The following is a 21,800-nucleotide window of genomic DNA, read 5'->3' on the forward strand; positions in this document are numbered from 1 at the left end:
CGATGCATGAAATGCTACCCCACTCAGTTCCTTGCTTTTATTGCAAAGAGAACATTGGTTGCAAAGTATTCTTTTACCCCACACCCATGGTAACGAGTCACAGGAAGCTCCCAAACAGCCAAAGTTTTCTCTCAATATCCGAGGCATCAAAGAAAGAAGTCTGATGTGCTATTATGCCAAGTATGAAAAGAGACAGGTGGGTCATGGGCTTAAAGTGTATGAGTTACGGTGCATTTGATATATATATATATATATATATATATATATATATATATATAAGAGAGAGAGAGAGAGAGAGAGAGAGAGAGAGAGAGAGAGAGAGAGAGAGAGAGAGAGAGAGAGAGTGGATAGTTCCACATCCAATGGAAACTATTGTCCCCATTCACCACAATTAAGAATATCACCTTTCTTTTTTGGTTTTTTTGGGAGAGTGGGTGCTAGGGGAGCCTGGATTTCCTTAAAGCAAAAACTCCACGCATATGGAATCCAACCACTAGGGTGATCACAAGGTTTAAAATATTGATACGCCCGATACGCGGGTGGGGAAATATCTGGCCTTAACGGTACTTTTTTTTTTTATTATTTTTTTCAAAACCAGTTCAGGGGGGGCGGTTTAAGGCTCCTCCACCCCCTGAACCGGTCAGAACCCTGATACACCCCCTGTAGGGGTGTATCGAGGAGCTTCCGAAACGATACGTATCGGCCAATATGGGCCGATACGTGTTGATACTTTGAACCTTGGGTGATCATAAAAAACTGAAAAACCAAAAAACCAAACCAAACCGATGAAACTGAACCAAAAAATCCAGTTAACCAATATAAAGATATGCATTATATATAAATACATATCTATAATATATAATATCGTATATATTATTGATAATATAATATATTACATATATTTTTAGTATTTAAGTTATATAATTATATTTATTTATAACATATATTATAAATTAAAAAAACCGAAGAATTGAACTGGCAAAAAACCAAACTGATCAATCAGTTAACCAATTGGTTTTGGTTTAAAACCGGTGGTACCGTTTTGATTTGAGAAAACAGTCCCACAAATTCGGTTAACTGAACCATGAGCACCCTTACCAACCATACATTGGGAATATCTCCCATGTATATATGTTAAATTCATAGGCATAGTAGTCAAGGCAACACCTAGGCAGGCACCCAGGTGACACGACAACCTTGGAGGCTCACCTTGCATAATTGGCAAGCAGTTTTATACTTTATTTTTCAATTATAATTATAAAATAGACATTATTAAAGTAAAATATTCATTTTGTGTGCTTATATATTCTTTTTATTATTTTCTTATTTGTTAGGTACAATCGACACAAACATTGCTAAATGCTGTATTGAACCCTCAAAGACTTCAAAACCTGAACTAATAAGTAAGGTAAAACTTAATATTTTGTCTAATCAGCGCATTTTCTTCTTCCATATCTTGTTCTTGTTGTTTTCTGTTTTTCTACTTTTTCTTCCATATCTTCCATACCTTCTACTTTTCTTTTCTTCCTTTCCTATAACAAAGATATGGGTTCAGCCCCTATATTTTTTCAATTTTCTTTTCTTTCTTTTTCTTCTCATGAATATGTTGATTTTCTGTACTTTAACATGAACTTTATACTTTTCTTATGAAAATTATGAATAATTATTAAGGAAATATGGTTATGGTACCTAAGGAACTACCTAGTAGACTTGTCACTGCACCCCCGGTAAGGCTGTTTGCCAAAGATGTTGTGGAGAGTATTAATGTATTCTATTTTATTATAGTCCCTGCTGTATTGTGTTATTTTATTTTTTTATTTTTTTTTCTTTTCTTTCAGCACTATAAGGGCTTTCTTATAATCTATTAGCCCCATAAGGGCTTACTTGCAAATATGCATAATATAATAAAGGCTCTTTGGGGTGGGGATCAATTTCATTCTTTGACACCCCCGAAACCTTGTGTTAGACTCTTCAGTTCAGCTTATTGTCAGATGTTACACACTGAAATTCATTGCTCTCACCTTATGATGTCTCAAACTCCAAGGCTGTCATAAAACCTTGCATCTACATGGTGACTACCTAGGACCCCCATATACTTTAAGATTCCCAAAGCCAAAAGAGAAGATCAATCTAAGGTTCACTTGTACCCGACCAAGGTTCCTAAAGATCATAAAAATAAGCTTGATAGCACCCAAATCATGACAGAAGCACTGTATCTACTTACCAATATGCTCATTATAATACACCATTCCCAAACCACATCTATATTGCATTACCTGATTTCTCATCAGTCCAATGATCCACTTCAATAATAACTATGCTAATGATGCTTGTCTTATTGGATTCAGATTTATTGGAGAACTGACATTGCTTGACATTTAGAAATACTCCAAGAACATACACATATTTATTAAATCTGATTAGAATTTTACCTGGAAAAAGAATTTGTGGTCATTTTAGAGGGCTGACAAAAATATCAAGGTTTTCCATCACCACTTTTCAGGAACCATGCATTACTCCTAGAAATACATAGCTCGCTGGTAACCTGAAAAATTAAACAGACAGATGATTAATTTGATCAGAAAGAGCAACAGGGGTTCTGTTAACTTCTTGCTATTTCAATCATAAATGTAATGCAAGTGCTGTTAAATGAGAAGCATTAATCAGAAGCAACATAAAATTCCTATTTATGCCTACGGGGCTGCATGCATTTGTCTTTTGCTAAATATTATCTGTAAACAACTTTGATTTCATGAGATGCAACTCATTCACCACTTTAACTAGGATGGTATTTCAATAGATAGCAGTAGGTTGTAAATTCCTATTTAGCCACTCATGTCATCAGCAGATTTTGGGAACCCCCTGATTCAAACACCATCAAGCTTAGTTTTGACTGATACAGCAGGGGCAACCCTGGCCCATCTGGTATTGGGGAGCTATTCAGGAACTGGCGAAGGGAAATTATAACAGTATACTCTTTTTTTTTTTTTTTGATGAATGATAATAAATTAATTAATTCAGAAGCAGAGTTAGAGTGAGTTCATACAACATCCCAGGGAGAGGCGCGAGCTGCAGCCCCTCCTTGAATCTTACAAGTAAACTAGGAAATAAAAGCAAGAATCACAACTGAGCCCAAAACAATTCTTCCCTATTTACCCCTTGCTTATCTAACACATCTGACAAAGTATTTGCTGATCTCCCCACCCACTGTACAGTGACCAACATATTCCTAGTCAACCAACTAAATTTCTTCATTTCATTCTTGTAACGCCACAGCCTCTTCAGGATTTTTCAACCAACCCACCACCACTTTGGAATCCCCCTCGATTGTTAGGTGTTGTACCCTCAGCTGGTTTGCAAATTGCACCCCTTGTACAACAACTAAAAGTTCTGCCCTGATGGAGTCCCCAATTCCCAAGGGACCTGAGTAGAGCAACAAAATCTCTCCCTTCTCATTTCTCAAAGCACCACCCATTCCGGATAATCCTAGATTACCCATGCTACTTCCATCAAAGTTCAACTTCAGTGAGCCTTCGGATGGAGGAGACCAGCTTGTAATTGATTTGTCCTTTAGAGATGAACACCTCGCTACTACTGGCCAATTTAACACACAGTCTTTCAATTCCCAACTGCTTTCCTTTTCTTGAAAAATTATAAGATTCCTTTCTTCCCAAAGAGTCCTAATCAAGACAGCACGAGCACATCTCCACATAATTCTCCCTATTGTTGTAGGCCAATAAAAAGGTAGAATGGTTGAAGAGCATGTGAACTTCTGCTGGTAGACTCCAACTACTCCCAAACAACGAAAGTAGTCAAGCCCAAAGGTCTGCAAAAAAGGGACAAGATATTAATAAGTGGTAACAATCCTCACCGTGAGCTCTACAGAGGATACAACAATTAGGAGAAATACAGAGGAAAGGAGTCCATACCCTCATATCTGGCTTGGAGGGATTCAAACAAACATGATTAGGACAACCAAGAAAGACAGAAAGAGATTCAATTTCATCATCCCTAAATCCTCTATGAAACCCAAAATCCCAAGTAGGATCTAAGGGTGTTCCCAAAGGTGAGACAAATTTTGAGACCACCTCTTTTTTGTACAAAGAAACAAAAATAGCGAAGGGAACATATCCTTTAAAGGTGTTTCCTAAAGGACAATGATCGGAGGTGGAGGTGACCCTGGGTAACGCTCTAGCAACCAAGTTTTCTAAACTATTCTCTCAGGCAAGGTTAAATAAGAACCTGTCCAACTTCGAACAAAAAGGGGGTTTCCTGAAGGTTGGACCAAGTGTAACTGGCTTGCAGCAGAGGTATTTCCTTCAATTCACATTCTTCAATAAAACCACTAAATTTCCTCATGCTTGTTGTAATTACCTGTTGGGGATTACTGGTTTCATCAGAGAATCTAATGACATTAAAATCCCCTCCTAGGCACCAAGGGCCATCCCATAGCCCCTTGATTGCATATAGTTCCTCCCACATCTCATTCCTCTCTCTATAGGAATTAGGGCCATAAACATTGGTTAAAGACCCATACACACCCATTCTCTACATTCTTACATTTAATGGAAACTGAGAATCTGCCTATCAATTCTTCCACTACTTCCACCACATCCTCCCTCCATAGTTACGATCCCCCCCGAGGCTTCCCAATTAGGAGACGAGCTTCGACCTAAACCTCTAGACCTCCAAAAACTCCTCACCCATCTCCCATCTAATTCCATCATTTTGGATTCTTGTAATAGCACAATATCGGGTTTTTACCTTCGGAGTAGGTCTTTGATCATCATTCTCTTTCTTGCACTCCCTAACCCTCTTACATTCCAGCTAATAATTTTCATTGGGACAAAATAGCAAAAAAACCCATGAAAAGGCCATAATCTCCTCTTTAGGCCCTTCCTCCTATCCCCTCTACCATTAAATTCTAAATCTCCCTCAATCTCCTCATTATAGCAGTATACTCTTGCTCTATCGAACTTAGCAGATCCACTAAGGCTAAACTTACAGCAGCCCTTCAAGGATTAGAACTGGCAAGATCTCTCAATTACAGAAACTTGGAAGTAGGTAGCAATTCAAAAGTAGTTACCAAATGCCTATGACAAAGGGATTTAGTGTTGTGGCAGTACGGGATGTGATGAAATAAATCAAGTCAATATGCAGAGATGTAAACATCAAGGCTAAAAGGGTGCACAGATCTACCAATGCAATGGCAGATGCATTGGGAAAATGGGGGGTTAATAGAGGGACTCTTTGGGGGCCAGTGGGGTCCGCTTGATGTAACTACACTGAATCATGTCTACAGATCAGGCAGCCTTGCTAGCCTGAATTTTCTTTGTAACTATTCTTTTATTCATATCAATAAAGCTTAAGTTACTGCTGATAAAAAATAAATAAAGCTTAAAGTTACCAGGAAAAATAAACAGAGTTACCATTCCATAGTGAGATTGTCAAAGGGGTTCAATTTGGGCAGGCTGGGTTGAGAATTGGAGAGTCTTCAAATCAGGTACCCAAGTTGTACCCCCCAGTTTGCTGTAAGCTTGAGTACGTTTTTTTTTTTTTGGAAAAGTATAACCACAATGTCATCAACATAAATAATCAGAAAGGTCACTAAAGAATTACTTCTCTTCACAAACGAAGTATGGTCAGATTGAGTCTGTGTAAAACCAAAAGAAACAAGGACAACTCTGAATCTCTCAAACCAGGCTCTAGGGGACTGCTTGAGACCATAAAGAGACTTCTTCAATTTACACACTTTCCCTTGCATTTCCTTTCCATACACCCCTGTAGGTAAAGACATATAAACCTCTCCATATAGGTCTCCATTCAAGAAGGCATTTTAACATCAAATTAGTTTAGGGGCCAATCAAAAGTAACAGCTAGAGACAAAAAAACTCGAACTAAAGTCATTTTAGCCACATGAGCAAAAGTCTCAAGGTAATCAATACCATACATTTGAGTGTAACCCTTAGCAACCAACTGAGCCTTAAACCTCTCAATAGTGCCATCAGAATGATATTTGATAGTGAATACCCATTTACAACCCACTGGTTCCTTCCCTTTAAGCAAGTCCACAATATCCCAAGCATGGTTCTTATGCAAAGCATCTAAATCAATCATCATAACATCCCTCCATTCAGGTTTGGATAAAGGCTTCTGGTACAAACTTGGGAATCACACGGGTAGAAACAGAGGCAAGAAAAGAATAATAGGTAGGGGATAGAAGGTTGTAGGACAAATGTTGAGAGATACAATGTGTTGTACACTTCTGCTTGCCTTTGCGAAGGGCAATAGGAAGGTCAAGGTCTAGGAAGGTAGCATGTGGGTCCGAGGAAGGCTGACCTGTTACCTTAGTAGTGATGGGAGGTGCAAGAGGCTCTGATGAAGGAATGGAAACAACTTGCCCATGCCAGAATTTTTGTCTTTGGTACTACCTTTGGAGAACAGGATGTGAGGAAAATATTGGAGGATAAGCTAGGGGAGGAAGGGGTGCAGGAACATGTGAGGTAGACACAGTGGAAGGAGAAGCAACAAAAGAAGATGACTTAACAAAAGACTTAAAAGGAACTTGAAGAGGAGCAACTGGAGACATAGCAAATGGTTTCTAAGGATGCTCCCCCTTATGAGGAATACCAAAGAAAGGAATAGACTCAACAAATGTGACATCCTTAGAGACAAAGTGTGTGCCACGAACTCGATCAAAACAACAATATCCCTTTTGTGTAGAGGCATATCCTAGAAAAATGCACTTATGTGCCTTAGGCTCAAATTTGTGTCTCTGATGATTATGAACATGTACATAGCAGGTGCACCCAAAAAACTCGGAGAGGAAGAGAAAAGAGATCCTCATCCAAAAAGAGAAGGCTAAACTGGGCCTTGAAACTCAGAGCCCAGGAAGGCATACATTAAAAAAGTGGCAATAAGGACAACATCCCCCAAAAATTTAATAGGAACATGAGATGTGAAAAGGAGGCATCTAGCAGCCTCAGCCACATTGCGGTTCTTCCTTTCTGCTAATCCATTCTATTGTGGAGTGTAGGAACAAGAATTCTAATGAATAACCCCAAAGGTCTCAAAGTAGGATGAGAAGTTCTTCTCAAAATATTCCCTAGCATTATCAGATCGGAATATCTTAGTCTGGGTGTTAAATTGGGTAAGGATAAATTCATGAAAATTTTGCACAATAGTTGGTACTTAATCCCATGATCTCATGAGACAAATCCAAGTATAGCGAGAATAATCATAAATGAAGAGGATAAAATACTTGTAACCCCCCATAGTAGGCAAACGATATGGCCCCCGCACATCAGAATGCACAATATGAAAGGGAAAAATAGATCTTTTATTGCTTAATAAGAATGTCTATAATGCTTTGCAAATTCACAAGACTCACAATGAAGACTCAATAAAAACACTCCCTTAAACATATCAGGAAACAAATGACTCAAGGCAAGAAAAGGTAAATGACCAAACCATAAATGACACAACATGTCTCTATTAATAGATTGACAAAACAGGCTCCAAAGAAACTCCATTAGGTGGTCCAAGACTCCTATCAGGTGTGTCCAGCAAGTATATTCCATTCGCCTCATGACCACTCCCAATCATCCTCTAGGATTTCAGGTATCGAAAACACAATGGGTAGGAAAAAAGTTTATGCTATAGTTCCTAGATTTAGTCAAGCTACTAATAGATAAAAGGTTGGTATTATGCTTGGGGACATGAAGAACATATGATAAAACAAGTGTGCCAAAGGCCTTGATATCTCCTTTGCCAGAGATGGGGAGCAAAAGACCCATCAACAAGGGATATCTTCTTTATAAGATTTTGGCTAAAGTCCTAGCTGAGAGAATGAAAGAAGTGATTGAAAGTGTCATCTCTAACAATCAAAGTGCCTTTGTTCCTGGTAAATAGATGCTTGATTCAGTCCTCATTGCTAATGAATTAATTCACTCAAGAAGAAGAGAGGGAGTCTCGGGTTTAATTTGCAAGTTGGACATTGAGAAGGCGTACGATCATGTTAACTGGAGGTGTATTGACTCAGTCCTGCACCATATGAATTTTGGGCAGAAGTGGAGGAATTGGATTAAAGTTTGTACTTCCTCTCCTAAGTTCTCAATGTTGATCAATGGCCAATCGGCAGGTTTTTTTGATAGTTTTAGGGGGCTGAGGCAGGGGGACCCTCTGTCTCCTTTGCTTTTCATATGTGTAATGGAAATTCTGACCCTGTTTTGTAAAAGGACAGCTGATGATGGGAGTTGGGAAGGCTTTGCTATCTGCCCGGGGGGAGAAAAGGTTAATAATCTCTAGTTTGCTGATGATACAATGTGCTTCTTGGATGCTTCTCCGTCCCAATTGAATCTCATCTTTGGTATTTTAATATGTTTTGAAGTGGTGTCTGGTCTGAAGGTGAACTTGAACAAAAGCTCTATCATACCAGTGGGGCCAGCTGATAATTTAGAGGAATGTGTTGAGGTCTTGGCATATAAGATTGATTATCTTCCTGTGAAGTATTAGGGTCTCCCTTTGGGGGCTAACTGGCACTCTTCCTCGATCTGGGATCCTGTCATTGAGAGAACGGAGAGAAAGCTAGCATCTTGGAAAGCAAAATACCTTTCTTTTGGTGGAAGGGTAACCTTGATCGAAAGTACACTTTCAAATTTTCCAACTTATTTTTTATCCCGTATCCCTATCCCGGTTGGTGTGGCTAAAAGGTTGGAACAACTTCAGAGAAATTTCCTTTGGAGAGGTTGGGACGACAATAAGGTCCATCTAGTTAATTGGGACCAAGTTTGTCTTCCTAAAGCGGAAGGCGGTCTAGGAATTAGGAAATTGAAGAATTTTAACTATGCTCTCTTATGCAAATGGATTTGGAGGTTCTCAGTTGAAAGGAATGTGTGGTGGAGATCTCTCATTGCTGAAAAATATGGAGTTGATTAGGGAAATTGGAGAACGAGAGATCCCCCTCCAAATCGAGGCAATTCTCTGGAAAGGAATTATGAGGTACTTTCTTATTTTTGGGGAAGGGATTTCAGTGTGTGTGGACAAAGGAGACAGAACAAAATTCTGGAAAGACAAATGGTGTTTAGATAACCCCCTTGCTAGTTCCTTCCCTCACCTTTTCAGATGTGCAGTCAATCAGGAGGCTACTGTGGCTGATTACTTATCATTGAATGAGAATTCAGTGTCTTGGTCCCCTCACTTAAGGAGGAATTTGTTTGATTGGGAATTGGATGATTTCTTGGAGCTGATGTCTGCTTCTTGTTCAGAAGATTGATGTGCTGGGGGAGGATTTGTGGTGCTGGAAATGGAAGCCGGATGGGGTGTTTTCTGTGAAATCTATGGCTGATAAGTTAGATAATGTGGGAGGTTCTGAGTTTCCTGCTGGGCAGATTTGGAACCCTCTGAGCCCTTCAAAAGCCAACTTTCTGGTCTGGACGATGACCCTTGATAAATGTCTTTCCAGGTCTAACTTGTTGAGAAGGGGTATTCCAATTCTGGATGCAAGTTGTGTGCTTTGTGGGAGCGCTGAAGAATCTATGGAGCACCTTTGTCTTCATTGTCCATTTTCTCTACAGATTTGGCTGCATTTTCTTAAAGCTTTGGGTGCTAACTGGGTCTGGCCGAGATTAGTTAAGGATCACTTGTGTTCCTGGAAGCTGAAAGGTCTTAGTAAGAGAGGGAATCTAATGTGGAAGACAATTCCAGCTGCAATGGTCACTTGCATTCAGCTTTCTTAGGTGTTGTTATTCAGTTTCTTAAAGCAATGGTCTTAGTAAGGCAGAGTTTGAAAAGCATGGTCACTTGCAGTATTCACATATTACTTCCTTCTTCTCAATTGGTCCCTAAGGCTTTATTCCAGCATGTGTAAAGTGTTCTGTAGGTGGTCCCTGTAATTATACTTGCCGCCTACTCTCTTCACTACTTTACCATGGCATATGCTTGAGCAAGAGTGACCTCATCTTTGGCCAGGATGATCTGTCTAGTAATGTCGAACTTAGGGTTGAGTCCTGTGAGAAACTCAAACACGACCTAACTGAGGTCAGTACAGTACTTGGAGATTCAAAAACTAGGGTTTCACTACACCCAGTTGTCGGGGGAGGAAGAGAGAAGTAGCCACTCCTACTAGAGCTTCCAAACCTTCTTTAAATCTCAACCACACACTTATGGGGATCAAACTACACCTCCCAAGCCCTGAGCACCACACCCAATCCTTCTCCTTAACCTGTAACTTGAAATCTCTCTAGTCGGATAAGGCTTTGGGCAAAAAAACTACAGCTTCAATTCCTGGCAATTTTTTTGCCAGGTTCTAACTCTCCAAACCCTCTACCAACTAGGCAAATAGTCCTCTGATTGATCAGCAACTTATCTCTCCATAGACTCTTCTAATCGAAGGGTGTATGGGAAGAAAAAGAAAAAGAAAAGAGGAGGAAGAGCTGCTCTTGTACCAAGATGTGAATCCGCCCTTCAAATCTGATATAAAACTGATAAAAAAATAAGAAAAGTGAGAGAGAAAAGAAGGTTACAGTAGAATAGAAGAAGATGGAGAAAGGAGAGGAAAGTTCAATGGATACATCTCTTCCTTCACTAATCCTTTAGTAATCTTAATCAATTATGCTAATTACAAGTCTGCCCTTTAAGTGGCGGCCAGTAAAGCAAAAACTTAAAAAGAGGATGGTCATTCAACAAGTTTAGCTCCTAAATAAAATAAACTAAGCATTTTCAGAAAAGTTCATTTCACCTCCTAATGGTAATCTAATTCTCAAAGGTGTACATGCAAGAACAAATATTTGTCATAAGAGGAAGCCTTTTTTAGGTTCCCCCAAAGGGCAGAAAATGGTATTGCAGATTCTCTAGCAAAGCAAGGGGTGGACAAGGAGCGATTGTATTAGAGCTTAATACTAGAGACTATTGATCCACAGGCTTGTAAAACTAAAATGAATTGGGCAAGACAGTTATGTTATCTTGGGGTTTTTGGGGTGCTTGGCACCTCCCACATCGTACATATTTTTTATTCTTTAATCGTCAATTTATAAAGTGAGCAGTTGCCAATAAAAAAAGTTTATTCAGATTTCCAAGAAAGATTTTAGTAGTAACCGGGCACCCGGCACCAGAGGAAATTCCTTTTGACAGTATAAGCTGTAAAACTATGAATGCTGCATCATCTTATCAGTATGTTTTTTTATCAATATCATTTTATCTCTGTTTTAAAACTGAACAGGAGGATGGTTTTCCTCCAATTGGCAGTTCAATGGGGAAAAGCTTTGTGGCTGTTTGAAATTAATTTCTGTTTCCCAAAAGACCTGATCTCATTGTTGGAGTGTTGGCAGCTTGAGGGTCTGTTCAAGAGAGGGAAAGTTCTGTGGGAAGTGATCCCGGCAGCAGTAATTTGGTCTATTTGGTTGGAAAGAAAAATAGGAGAATCTTTGAAAACAAGTGCAATTCAGAAGGATACAATTCTAAAAAGCTTATGGGGAAGAATCTATTCCTGGCCTGCAATGAATAGACAGATAAAGGATATACCTTTCAGTTCTTTTTTTTATCATAGAAATCTTTTTGTAACTAGTTCAGATATGTAATCAGTTTTTGTTTTTCTTTCCCCTGCTTCAGTTTCTTTTTAGCAGGGTTTGTAAATCTTTTGTTCCTTTAATACATTACCCATTTCTCCAAATATAAAAAAAAGTGTTCAACCATCTAGGTTGTATAGTCCGAACTGTGATACACACCATAATATGCGCTCAAAAGCCCCAAATAAAAGGTAGAGCCAAAGACCAATAAACCTTTCGAGGAGAATGAAAGGGATTAAGTGGTGGCTCACCAAACAGTATTGCCTCTCTATTTGTCCATCACCAACCATCTCAACAATGTAACTGTAAGTTTCCCCCAACCCCACCCCAGGTGGATTAGCTGCTTTCATTTATTTGCTACCACCCCCTCCTCATCTTCCTCCTTACACTAAACACCCTTCTTGTTTATTGACCTGCTCCTTAGTTAATACCTGAACCTGAATACCATTTTTTTAATATTTAAGATAACTCAACATGAATGGAGTTTTTTTTTATATTTATTCAAAGGGGAAAAGTAAAGTAACAGTCTGAATGATGTAGAAGCATGTAGGGCACACATGTGACCTTGCTAGCAGTGGGTTCCTGGGGAGGCCACGTTAGCTATTCAGCATTGCTTCTTATTTTCTTGAGCTATGTAACTTTATATGGACTTATTGTTGCTTGTTAGTGTCCTAGTCTTTTATCTTTAAGTTGAGTCATGTGAGTCACTTTAGTGGGGGTATTTCTGTCAAAATGAGTGTTAGGGCATCACTTTGCTTGGAGGCAGCTATATAAGCCTCATATCATGTTTGTAGAAATGGAGATTTCAGCCCTAAAAGTGGGGTTGTTCCTTGTTCCAGCTTCAACTATACAGTTTCACCTCAGATTTTAACACTTCCTGTTGCTGTTCTCTAATGGGTTTTAATATTTTGCTGATCACTGAACCATTTCCTGATGAATGGGTTCAAACAATTCAAGAATTCAACTTCTGGTTGTTTGACCAAATCAACAATTAATAGATTAGTAGGTTTGAGATTGAATCAAATGCAATCGTGAGAGGATGACTGGTCAAATGGCATTTTCTGGTATCTAGCAGAAGGTTTTGTTGAGCTGGTGATGTGGCATTTTCTGGTTAAATTAGGGGCCCATTCATTTTTTTTTTTGGATTTTGAGGGGGGGAAAGTAGGTCAATGGGATTTTGGTTCCCATTGACCAAGATACACATGTTCTTTTTTCAGATTTATGTAGGGTCCACAGAAAATTTATTTTCCCTGGGTATCACTTACCCGGGTAAGTAATACCCATCTCCCAAGTCCCAAGTGGGTAAGCTAACTTTCCCACATGGGGGAAGTTGCCAACATTTGGATGGGACAAAATTGTCCCTTTTAATTGTGCCCTTTTATGACTAAAACAGTCATTGTCTTATTTACCTGGGAAACAAAAGAACATGGATAAATGCACTTACTTAGAAATACTTACCCGGGTAAGTGCAATTACTTGGGTAAGCAAGTTCCCAAAAAGCAAACAGGGCCTAGCTCAAGTTTCTTGATGGTTTCTTATATTCAACTTGAATTTACATTGAGAAAGAATGTCTAATCCTGGAATTTAAAGTAATTCATTGTTTAATTTAAAACTATTTCAATAACAAAATCATAATATCCAGATAACCCAATATTGCAAATATATTGGATAAAATAAGTAGTCTTTTCCTCATAAAAATAAAGTAGATGTCAACTTAAATAGAAAAGAATATGTTAAGAAGAGTAAGTAGTTTTCTCTCAGACCTTCATCAATTCATTAGGTGTGATGGTCCTTTCAAGTGCAATCTTGGCAGCTTCAAAAATTTCTTCCCTTTTCAGGCTTGCATTAGGTCCCTTGGCACAGAATAGATTAATAACAACATTCCTGCAATGGATAAGTCTAAGATCAAATATTAGGATGAATTCATTTTCTAACACGTAGGTGAATAATTGATGAAAACTACCTCAATGGATCAAGTTCTGGATGCTCCTCTGATGACTTTAGAACATAGACACCATGGACATTTATTGCAACTTGATTTATGACAGCCTGGAGCTCGGGTAGAGGGGCAGAAACACCTTGTGCTGCAGCTACTGCAGCTCTAGCATGTGCCTTATTATTTTTTGAAACAGCCAGATCCCGCAGACCTTGGCAAATCAACTGTAAGCTGCCAGTATACAACATATATCAGGTTAATGGTAGATCCCAATATAATTCATGAGTAGAACTTGTATGAAATCATTACTCTTTAAATATTAATTATGTGAACTAAACTTGATCAGCCATATTGTATCAGATAAAAGAGCCACTTGTCTGATTAAGATCACTATTTTGGTACCCCCTGCCCCTTCCTAGGAAAAGATAAGAACAGTGGAAGAAGAAGAAATGAAGAATAAGAATATGTTGATTAGATAAAATTTTAAGTTCTTCCTCATCCATCAGTTCAGTTTTGATGCCTTCAAGGGTTCAAGATGGCATAAACTAACATTTTGTTGATTAAACCCTAACAAACAGAAACTAGTACATAAAACCACAAAATGAATAACTTAGTGTAATAATGTCCATCCTATTATTATAATCTTAGAAAAGAAAATTATAAAAATATTATATAACACTTTGTACAAAAAAGTTAGGTGCATACGCGAAGCAACTCCCCATGAGCACTTGGTTGCCTAGGTGTCACCTTCACAACCATATTAGTAGCTAATCTTTTTTTTGGAACAAGCACTGAATTGAGTTTTTTTTTTTACATGTGTCCTCTTTTCCTTCTATATTCTACTAAGGTGTGATATCTTCTTTTGTTATCTCCCTATCCTATATTTTTCTTACCTACTTCATAACTAAACCTTTTTTTCTCTAATAACTCAGATCCTTAATCCTTTCTTTACCCAATATGTGCACCATAGGACTCTCTCCTTGTCCTGCATCAACTCAGCACATTCTCATTTGTTTTCCATCTAGAACCAAATCCAAATTTGTATCTCATGAAAAGGAAAGACCAATCCCACATAATCATATGCCTTTATAAATCCAGTTCGCAAAAGAAACTGCTTTTTTCCTGACATATTCAGATCTTCACACACTTAGAAGCTGGCCCAAGATTTGTCTGCTTCTAGCAAAACACCATGGTAGTAGCTCCATATCTTGGAGATGATTTTAAATAGACAAAGTTTATGCAATCGACGGAAATAGGATTGAGACCATGCAAAAGTAGCAGCCAGATGCAGAAAAATAAATATATAAAGAAACTCATGGAGGCTTCTTTAGGGCTAGATAAAAGTGCAAAACTCTGATTCAATGAATAGTCCAAAGTCTGCGCCCAAGTTCAAATTATACAATTTACATGCATGAAAATACTATTCCAAGTAACGAGTATTCTCCAGAACAGCTTTCAGCTATTAACAGAACATCACCACGTGATTTCAAGGCATAGGAAAGTAAGATGAAGAGAGTAAAATTAATCAACAATTATAGAAGTTTCAAATTCACTAGGTAATAAACACATTAGACAGAACGGAATGGCATAAGACTTGATGATGACGAATAAACACATTAGACAGAAGACTACTATAAACTTTACCTGCAAACCTTGTGAATACGAAAAAGTTCCCGCAGAGCCTTTGGCAGAGCTTCGCGAGTTTCATCTGACATGGTTACTGTCCCACAGCCAAGTGTTCCATTGACATTGACCTTTGCACTTTGATCAGCATTAGAAGAAGTTCTAGGTCTATTAGTTATATTTTGCTTCATTGTGGCTCCACCTTTCACAGGTCGGTGCATTAAGTCTTTGATCTTCTTTTCTCGAATTTCCCAACGGTGTTGTTGTTCCCTCACTATATCTGGGAAATTTTTTGTAAACAACATATCTGTAGGCTCTTTAAATTTCCAGTCTTTGAAAGAAGGCCTTTCAATAGCCAATGAATTCAAAACACGCTTCAAAATATCTCTGGAAAGTCCTGTCTCATTTAGCTTTTCATAGCTGATTAGTGGCCCCTTGCTAAAACAAAGAAGAACATGGTCTCTAGCTAAAGCTTGAACTCCTTCACATAACAAAGCACTTTTTGTGACCCACAATCCCTGTACTAAATCAGCATATCCCTGAAGGACTGCTAAAAGATCTTCATCGGATTTATCAGGGGCAAAGTGCTTAAGGGCAGTGAAGCGATACACTTGAGTGCCCTATAATGAGGAAACAGTGATCAGGATAAAAGGATAACCAGAATACCAGGTCAAGCAATATTAATAGAGAAGATGCCTAGTGGAAGATTTGAAGTTCAATTAGTCATAGTAAGATAAACAACATGAGAATCAGAACAATGGGAAAAACTTTTTTAACAAGTACCAGCACTAATTAGAATAACTACTTGTGAATGAAGTTAAATGTAAGGCTTATGATGAGCTTTACCATAAAATAGGCACTAAAGAGAGAAAAAAAAGTAATGTATAAACTAGCAAAGCTAAGAGAAAGGAAAGGCAGAGATTTAAACATTGTTAGATGTCCAGAAAATGAATGTGGCAGAAATGTGAATGCAAAAATGGATAAATGGAAAAACTGGAAAGGATAGGATTAGGAATGAAGTTATTCATAGGAACCTAGAGTAGCTACAATAGGTGATAAAATGAGAGAGACTAGATTAAGATGGTTTGGGCACGTGCATAGAAGACCAACTGCACTAGTTAGAAGAAGTGGTTTGTTACACATTGAATGGGCTAGAAGAGCTTGGGGTAGACCAAAAAGAACATGGGTAGGTAGTAGTAAGAAATGATTTAAGCACTAATAATTTAAATAGTGCTGACCCCATATGATGATGATGAACGTCGCAGTTTCATAAGAAAACCAAAATGTACAATGCTCTATATACAAGAAATAATAACAAATTTCACCAAATAATTCACTTGCCAGAAACACGAACCACAGCAGCTACAAATACGTCAACTATCATTTCTGGCACAAGCATAAAATACATATCTGTAGTGAATTCCAAGTGATTACAAACCTTGGAAAGGAATATTTTGAACCTCTCCTCCAGTGGCAATGAAAGCAAGAACCTGTAGCAAAACCCATTCACTTGAGACATATTCTGAACCATAGAAGGATAACAGAAATAATTGGGTGGAAGAAGCATAGGAGACATTTGAAGTCAATATCTCCAACATCTGCAATTTTATCATGAGCAAAATGCTAACAAACTGACATGAGCTGCAACATAATTACCAGCTTACTAAAAGGGTAATGAAACTAAAGAAGATCAAAGTCAGATGCACAAGTTTTACAAAAATAAGAAAAAAAAATGAAGATTACAAGCACATACACCAGAAAGAAAGCAAAGGGTCAAAACAACCTCAGATAGGGACACAGAAACCAAAATGAAAGTCCATCCAAAAGGAGCAAGGAAAAATAAAGGAAAAGAACTTCCAGTAAAGCAGTCCCCCAATAAGCAACTTGTCATAACCAGACCTCTAACAAGACTGTCTGTCAACCACAAGCTGATTTGAGAATCCATCTGAACAACATTTTTTGGGCAAATTTCGTAAACCACCCTTACTGTTTAGCTAATTGACTAACTTTACCCTTACTATTGAACTATTGTCTTAAACCACCCCTACAGTTTCTAACAATTGACTAGCTCTACCCCTGTCATTAGTGTCCATTAATGTTCCATCAAGATCCATACACATGTGACACCACGTGACGTATAAAATTTTTCTAAAACGCAATATTACCCTTTGCCCCTCTTCTGTAAAGCAGGCAAGAATCACTGCCCGTCAGCAGGAATGTTACGCCAGTTTTCAGATCCAGCATTTCAAAGGAGGGAGGAGGAGACACACAGGAGAGAGAGACCCTTCGTCCCTCTTCTGTAAGCTAGACAAGAATCACCACCTGTGAGCGGGAATTCTACACTGATTTTCAGATCCGGCTTTTCAGAGGAGGGAGGAGGGAGGAGGAGTCACATGGGAGGGGGGAGAAAGAAAGAGAGTGAGAGAGTCTCCGAGAAACGATACCAGCAAGATTGCTGCACCGAATAAAAACAGAGTTGGTGGGTCGCACGACAATTGTTCAGACTTCAAATCATGTCAGGGTGGCATGCTTATGACAGCGAAGACGGGAGGGACTGAGTATGTCAGGGAAGAATGCTTATGACAATTGTTCAGACTTCAAATCATGTCAGGGGAGGGACTGAATATGTTCTCTCTCTCTCCTCTCTCTCTCTCTCTCTCTCTCTCTCTCTCCTGTCTTCCCGCCACTGCAGCTGCAACTTACAGTGGCAGTTCGATGAGTAATAATAATAATAATAATTATTAATTATGAATTATTTTTACTAATTATTAATTATTTTAATATTTTTATTAAACCCTATTTTTTTTTATTTTACTTGTGTTATTTATTAATGTTGTAGCAGCAGTTCAATGAGTAACAACAACAACAACAACAACAACAACAACAACAACAACAACAACAACAACAACAACAATAACAATAATAATAATAATAATAATAATAATAATAATAATAATAATAATAATAATAATAATAAATATTATTATTATAAATTATTTTTACCAATTACTAATTACTAATTAGTTTAATATTTTCATTAAACACTAATTATTTTTTATTAATTTTACTTGTGTTATTTATTAATTATTAATTATTAATTATTTTTATTAACTAGTAATTTTTAAAAATTATTTTAATTTTTATTTGTGTAAATTATTATTTATTTTAATATTTTTGTAGTCATTATTTTTTATTTTAATCGTTTCATTTATTAATTAGTAATTTTTAACTATTATTTTATTATTTTTTATTTGTATTGTTTCAATAATATTTTGAGGTTGAAATTTTTTTATGAGATAATGCAAATTGAACTCGACATTCCAAATAGTATGTTTTAGGGGTAAAATAGTAAAATCAGTAAATTTCAGATGGTAAAGGGTTGATCCAACAAAAACAAACTTATGAATTCAAAGCCTCTAGAAAGTAGAAAAGCACCTATGCTTCTTTTCAGATTTCAGACAATATATATATATTTTTAACTTTTCAGATCTGAAATTTCAGATTTATCAAACGCCACCATAGTCAATTAGCTAAACAGTGAGGGTAGTTTAAGAAATTTGCCCCTTTTTTTATCAGAAACGATAATCCATCTGAACATACTCAGTCCAGAGGAATTATCAAAAAAGAAAAAAAAATCAGTGCAGAAGTCAAGCTTCAAGTAGACCTTATCCCAGAGCTATTTGGAGTTGGCACCATAAATAGTGAGTTCATGTAGCCGACCCCATATAATTGGGATAAGGCATGGATGATGTTGATGATGATGATGACGAACATAAATAGTGACTTCCTCGTTTGTTTTATCCAAAAATGTGAGGAGCAGCAAATCAACTTGCAGTGCACACTCAGGATACCATAAGATGGCAGAGCAATTGATATGCAGCAGCATATAGGAATTTAGAATAAGAAGAAATACTTAGAAGTAGAAATTAAGAAAGAAAGATGAAATACAGCTGGCTAAATTGTAATAATGTTGAATTGCGATTTCAACAAGAAGACATAGGAGAAAGAAAAAACATTCAGAACGCCGGATCAAGAAAGAATGCAATGAATAAAAATGAAGTGACAAGAGATGAGATATTAACAAGAAAAAAGATGTCGGGGAAAAAGAAGAAGAATACAAGAACATCAATCCATCTCTTGTATCGCTAAGGACCTGCCACGCATGTGTGTGCGGGGGCATGATATTTAGTAGGGTATCTGGTTGATCTTTATATTGAAGATAAGTAAAAAATAAAATTTATTCAATAAATAAATAAAAATGGGCATGCTGTATTCATGGTTGGCTAATCACTCACTTTTTAAATCTAGGCATACAGTTTCTTTTTAAATCTGTAAATGCCTAAAGGCTTAGTAGTTGTGTTTTGAGATTTTGGGGTTTCCTTAAGTACAATTTTCTCATTGTACAGGGAATTGGGGCTGATTGTACATCTTCTTTCTTTTAGTGGTTTAATACAATACCTTACCTTTTTCAAAATAATTAATATTCAATAAAGAAGAACAAGGTACAGAAAAGGTAAACGTAAACAACAAAACAGGGGGAAACACACCAAACTACAAAGCCCAAATGTCTAAGGAAGAAGAGAAGAATGAGGAAAAAAGGAGCCTCTGAGAAAAGATTCCAAATCTGCTAGAGCATACCACCTGCACCCAAAAAGAGCATAGAACCACTCCCTAATGCTAACAACAAATTGGCAAGAGATCGATAGGTGGCAAACAGACATTACAAAGAAAGAAGATATATGGAGACAAGCATCAAGAAGGTTTTCTTCTTTGAAGCATTTCACATGTGTATTCTTGGTGGTAAACCTCTCAATAGAAGGTCTTAATTTTGGGTGGCACCAACCTACTCCAAACTTCATTCATTGAAAAAGTCTGCAAGGTTTGGGAGGGGGTGGGATGAGACAAGACTCTAAAAATGGGGTCACTGTCACTATGGAGTTAACAAATCAAATTCTGCAATCAGGTTACAGTACATGTTTTACAATCCCTAAGGCCCCTCCTAAAACCCAAGTCCCATGAAATTCCATTAATCAAAGAAGTAAACTGAGACAAGGAAGAGGCTTTCTCCCCCATCACAAGCCTTCCCAAAACATAGTTCTATCTGTAGATTAAACATCAGAATGAAAATGACACAAAAATGGGGAGCAAAGCAGTAATGGCTGTCATGTGTAACTTTTCTGTTTGTTGGGAGAGCTAGCACCTCGTGCCTCTTTAAGGGATGCTTGTATCAATGGATATTTATTGATTAATAAAAAAATATTTTACTAATAAAAAAAAATTGAGAGAAGAAAGAGGCTCTTGCATTTAAACCAGCATCCCAAATATTAGCATGCAAGATGCAACCCATGGATGCTATCCACTACATTATGCCAAAACTTATCCAACTCAATTGGGAATCTCCATAGCCATTTCCTCAACAAGCCTGAGTTTCTAAGCCCCAACCTACTACCCACTCCCAATACTCTCAATCTTCCTAACTCCTTCCTACTACATACAATTGTGCAATCATTGACATTTTTTTATTGGAAAGGTTAATTTCATTACTGCAAAATTAAGAAATGCAATCATTGATACATCTCCAACCAAAAGGAAGCTCTACTGTTAGCTGATAATATAATACATACATTTCCAATAAAAAAAGAGCTCGATAGATTATACAATCCAGATTGAACACAATGAGGTTTTATTACAGCATCTCATACGTGCGATATTCCACTAGAACCAATACACAATAACCAATAACCAGAATGACTTACCTTCTTGAAGGACCCTTGACTCTGTTGTTGTTGCTAGATGTTCCAGGACATAAAGAGTTGAGATAGTCATACCTTAAATCACAATAGGAATTTAAAAATTCAAACTGGTTAGCATAACCAATGTCTTCTGAACAAATAGACATAAAAATAATAAGACCACAGCTCAAATTGACACATAATACCAAGCATTTCTATCCTAATCAGTTAATGAAAGGACATACGAGTTCATAGAGAATTGTATTGGAGAACTTTCTCGTGCCACCATTTTTTGCTGATATCCACGTGAGATACTGCTATCTATTTGATGGTATTCAAGTGAAACCCATGACTGCAAATTAAAGGGCAAAATAAAATTAAGAAATACTAAAAAGAGAAAAGGGTAAACAACTAGAGTCCAAAAATTGTCAAAAGTAGTAATTGCAATAGAAGGTAAAGAAAACATGTAGAAGTAGAATATCTATGATTGTGAGATGTACATTAACAAAACGGGAAGAATTTTGTTAAGTGTCAATGTGGATAACAGTCTCAATAATGTCAAATAAGAATTTTTTTTTTTGAGTTTGAACATGCCACCAAAGAGGTATGGCACCCAAAAAGCTGACAAGCAATCAACTGGTGTGGTATGCATCATCCAATTAGTAACCAATCAACTAGTATTCATTGAAATACATGTGGGTTTCAGATTTGGTTAAAGTTTTAAGGCACCAAAAATTTCCAGTACAATAGAAATTACCTTTTTGGGGGGAAAATAAAAGGGAGAAATCATCTAAAAAGTATTAAAACAGCTTGGAGATCAACTTAACATCAGCCAGAGGGGCATGTTTCATTTTAGTTTGTATCAACTATCCACCAATTTACTGGAAGCTAAATTATTTAAAAAGAAATAATCAAAACCAAAATGTTGACAACAGTGCATAAACA

At 37.3% G+C, this 21,800-nt stretch overlaps 1 protein-coding gene across 4 annotated transcripts in view; it reads right to left on the minus strand.

Moving 5' to 3' along the window:
- The window catches only part of LOC148850939 (uncharacterized), a 44,127-nt gene that overhangs the window by 4,435 nt on the left and 17,892 nt on the right, over positions 1-21,800 (minus strand). For all 4 annotated transcript variants that reach the window (XR_016099239.1, XR_016099240.1, XM_088944683.1 and 1 more), the window contains exons 7-13: positions 21,101-21,207; positions 20,880-20,951; positions 16,562-16,613; positions 15,145-15,743; positions 13,528-13,731; positions 13,328-13,448; positions 2,433-2,545 (exon numbers count right to left, since the gene is read on the minus strand). Coding sequence is in view for 2 of the 4 variants with exons in the window: in XM_088944683.1 (XP_088800809.1) it covers positions 2,477-2,545; positions 13,328-13,448; positions 13,528-13,731; positions 15,145-15,743; positions 16,562-16,613; positions 20,880-20,951; positions 21,101-21,207 (1,224 nt within the window). In the remaining 2 variants the exon portion in view is untranslated. The remainder of the gene's footprint in view (positions 1-2,432; positions 2,546-13,327; positions 13,449-13,527; positions 13,732-15,144; positions 15,744-16,561; positions 16,614-20,879; positions 20,952-21,100; positions 21,208-21,800) is intronic.

The sequence above is a fragment of the Nelumbo lutea genome, chromosome 5, assembly GCF_056320005.1.
Source record: "Nelumbo lutea isolate HS-2025 chromosome 5, American lotus-T2T, whole genome shotgun sequence".
Classification (NCBI taxonomy): Eukaryota; Viridiplantae; Streptophyta; class Magnoliopsida; order Proteales; family Nelumbonaceae; genus Nelumbo; species Nelumbo lutea.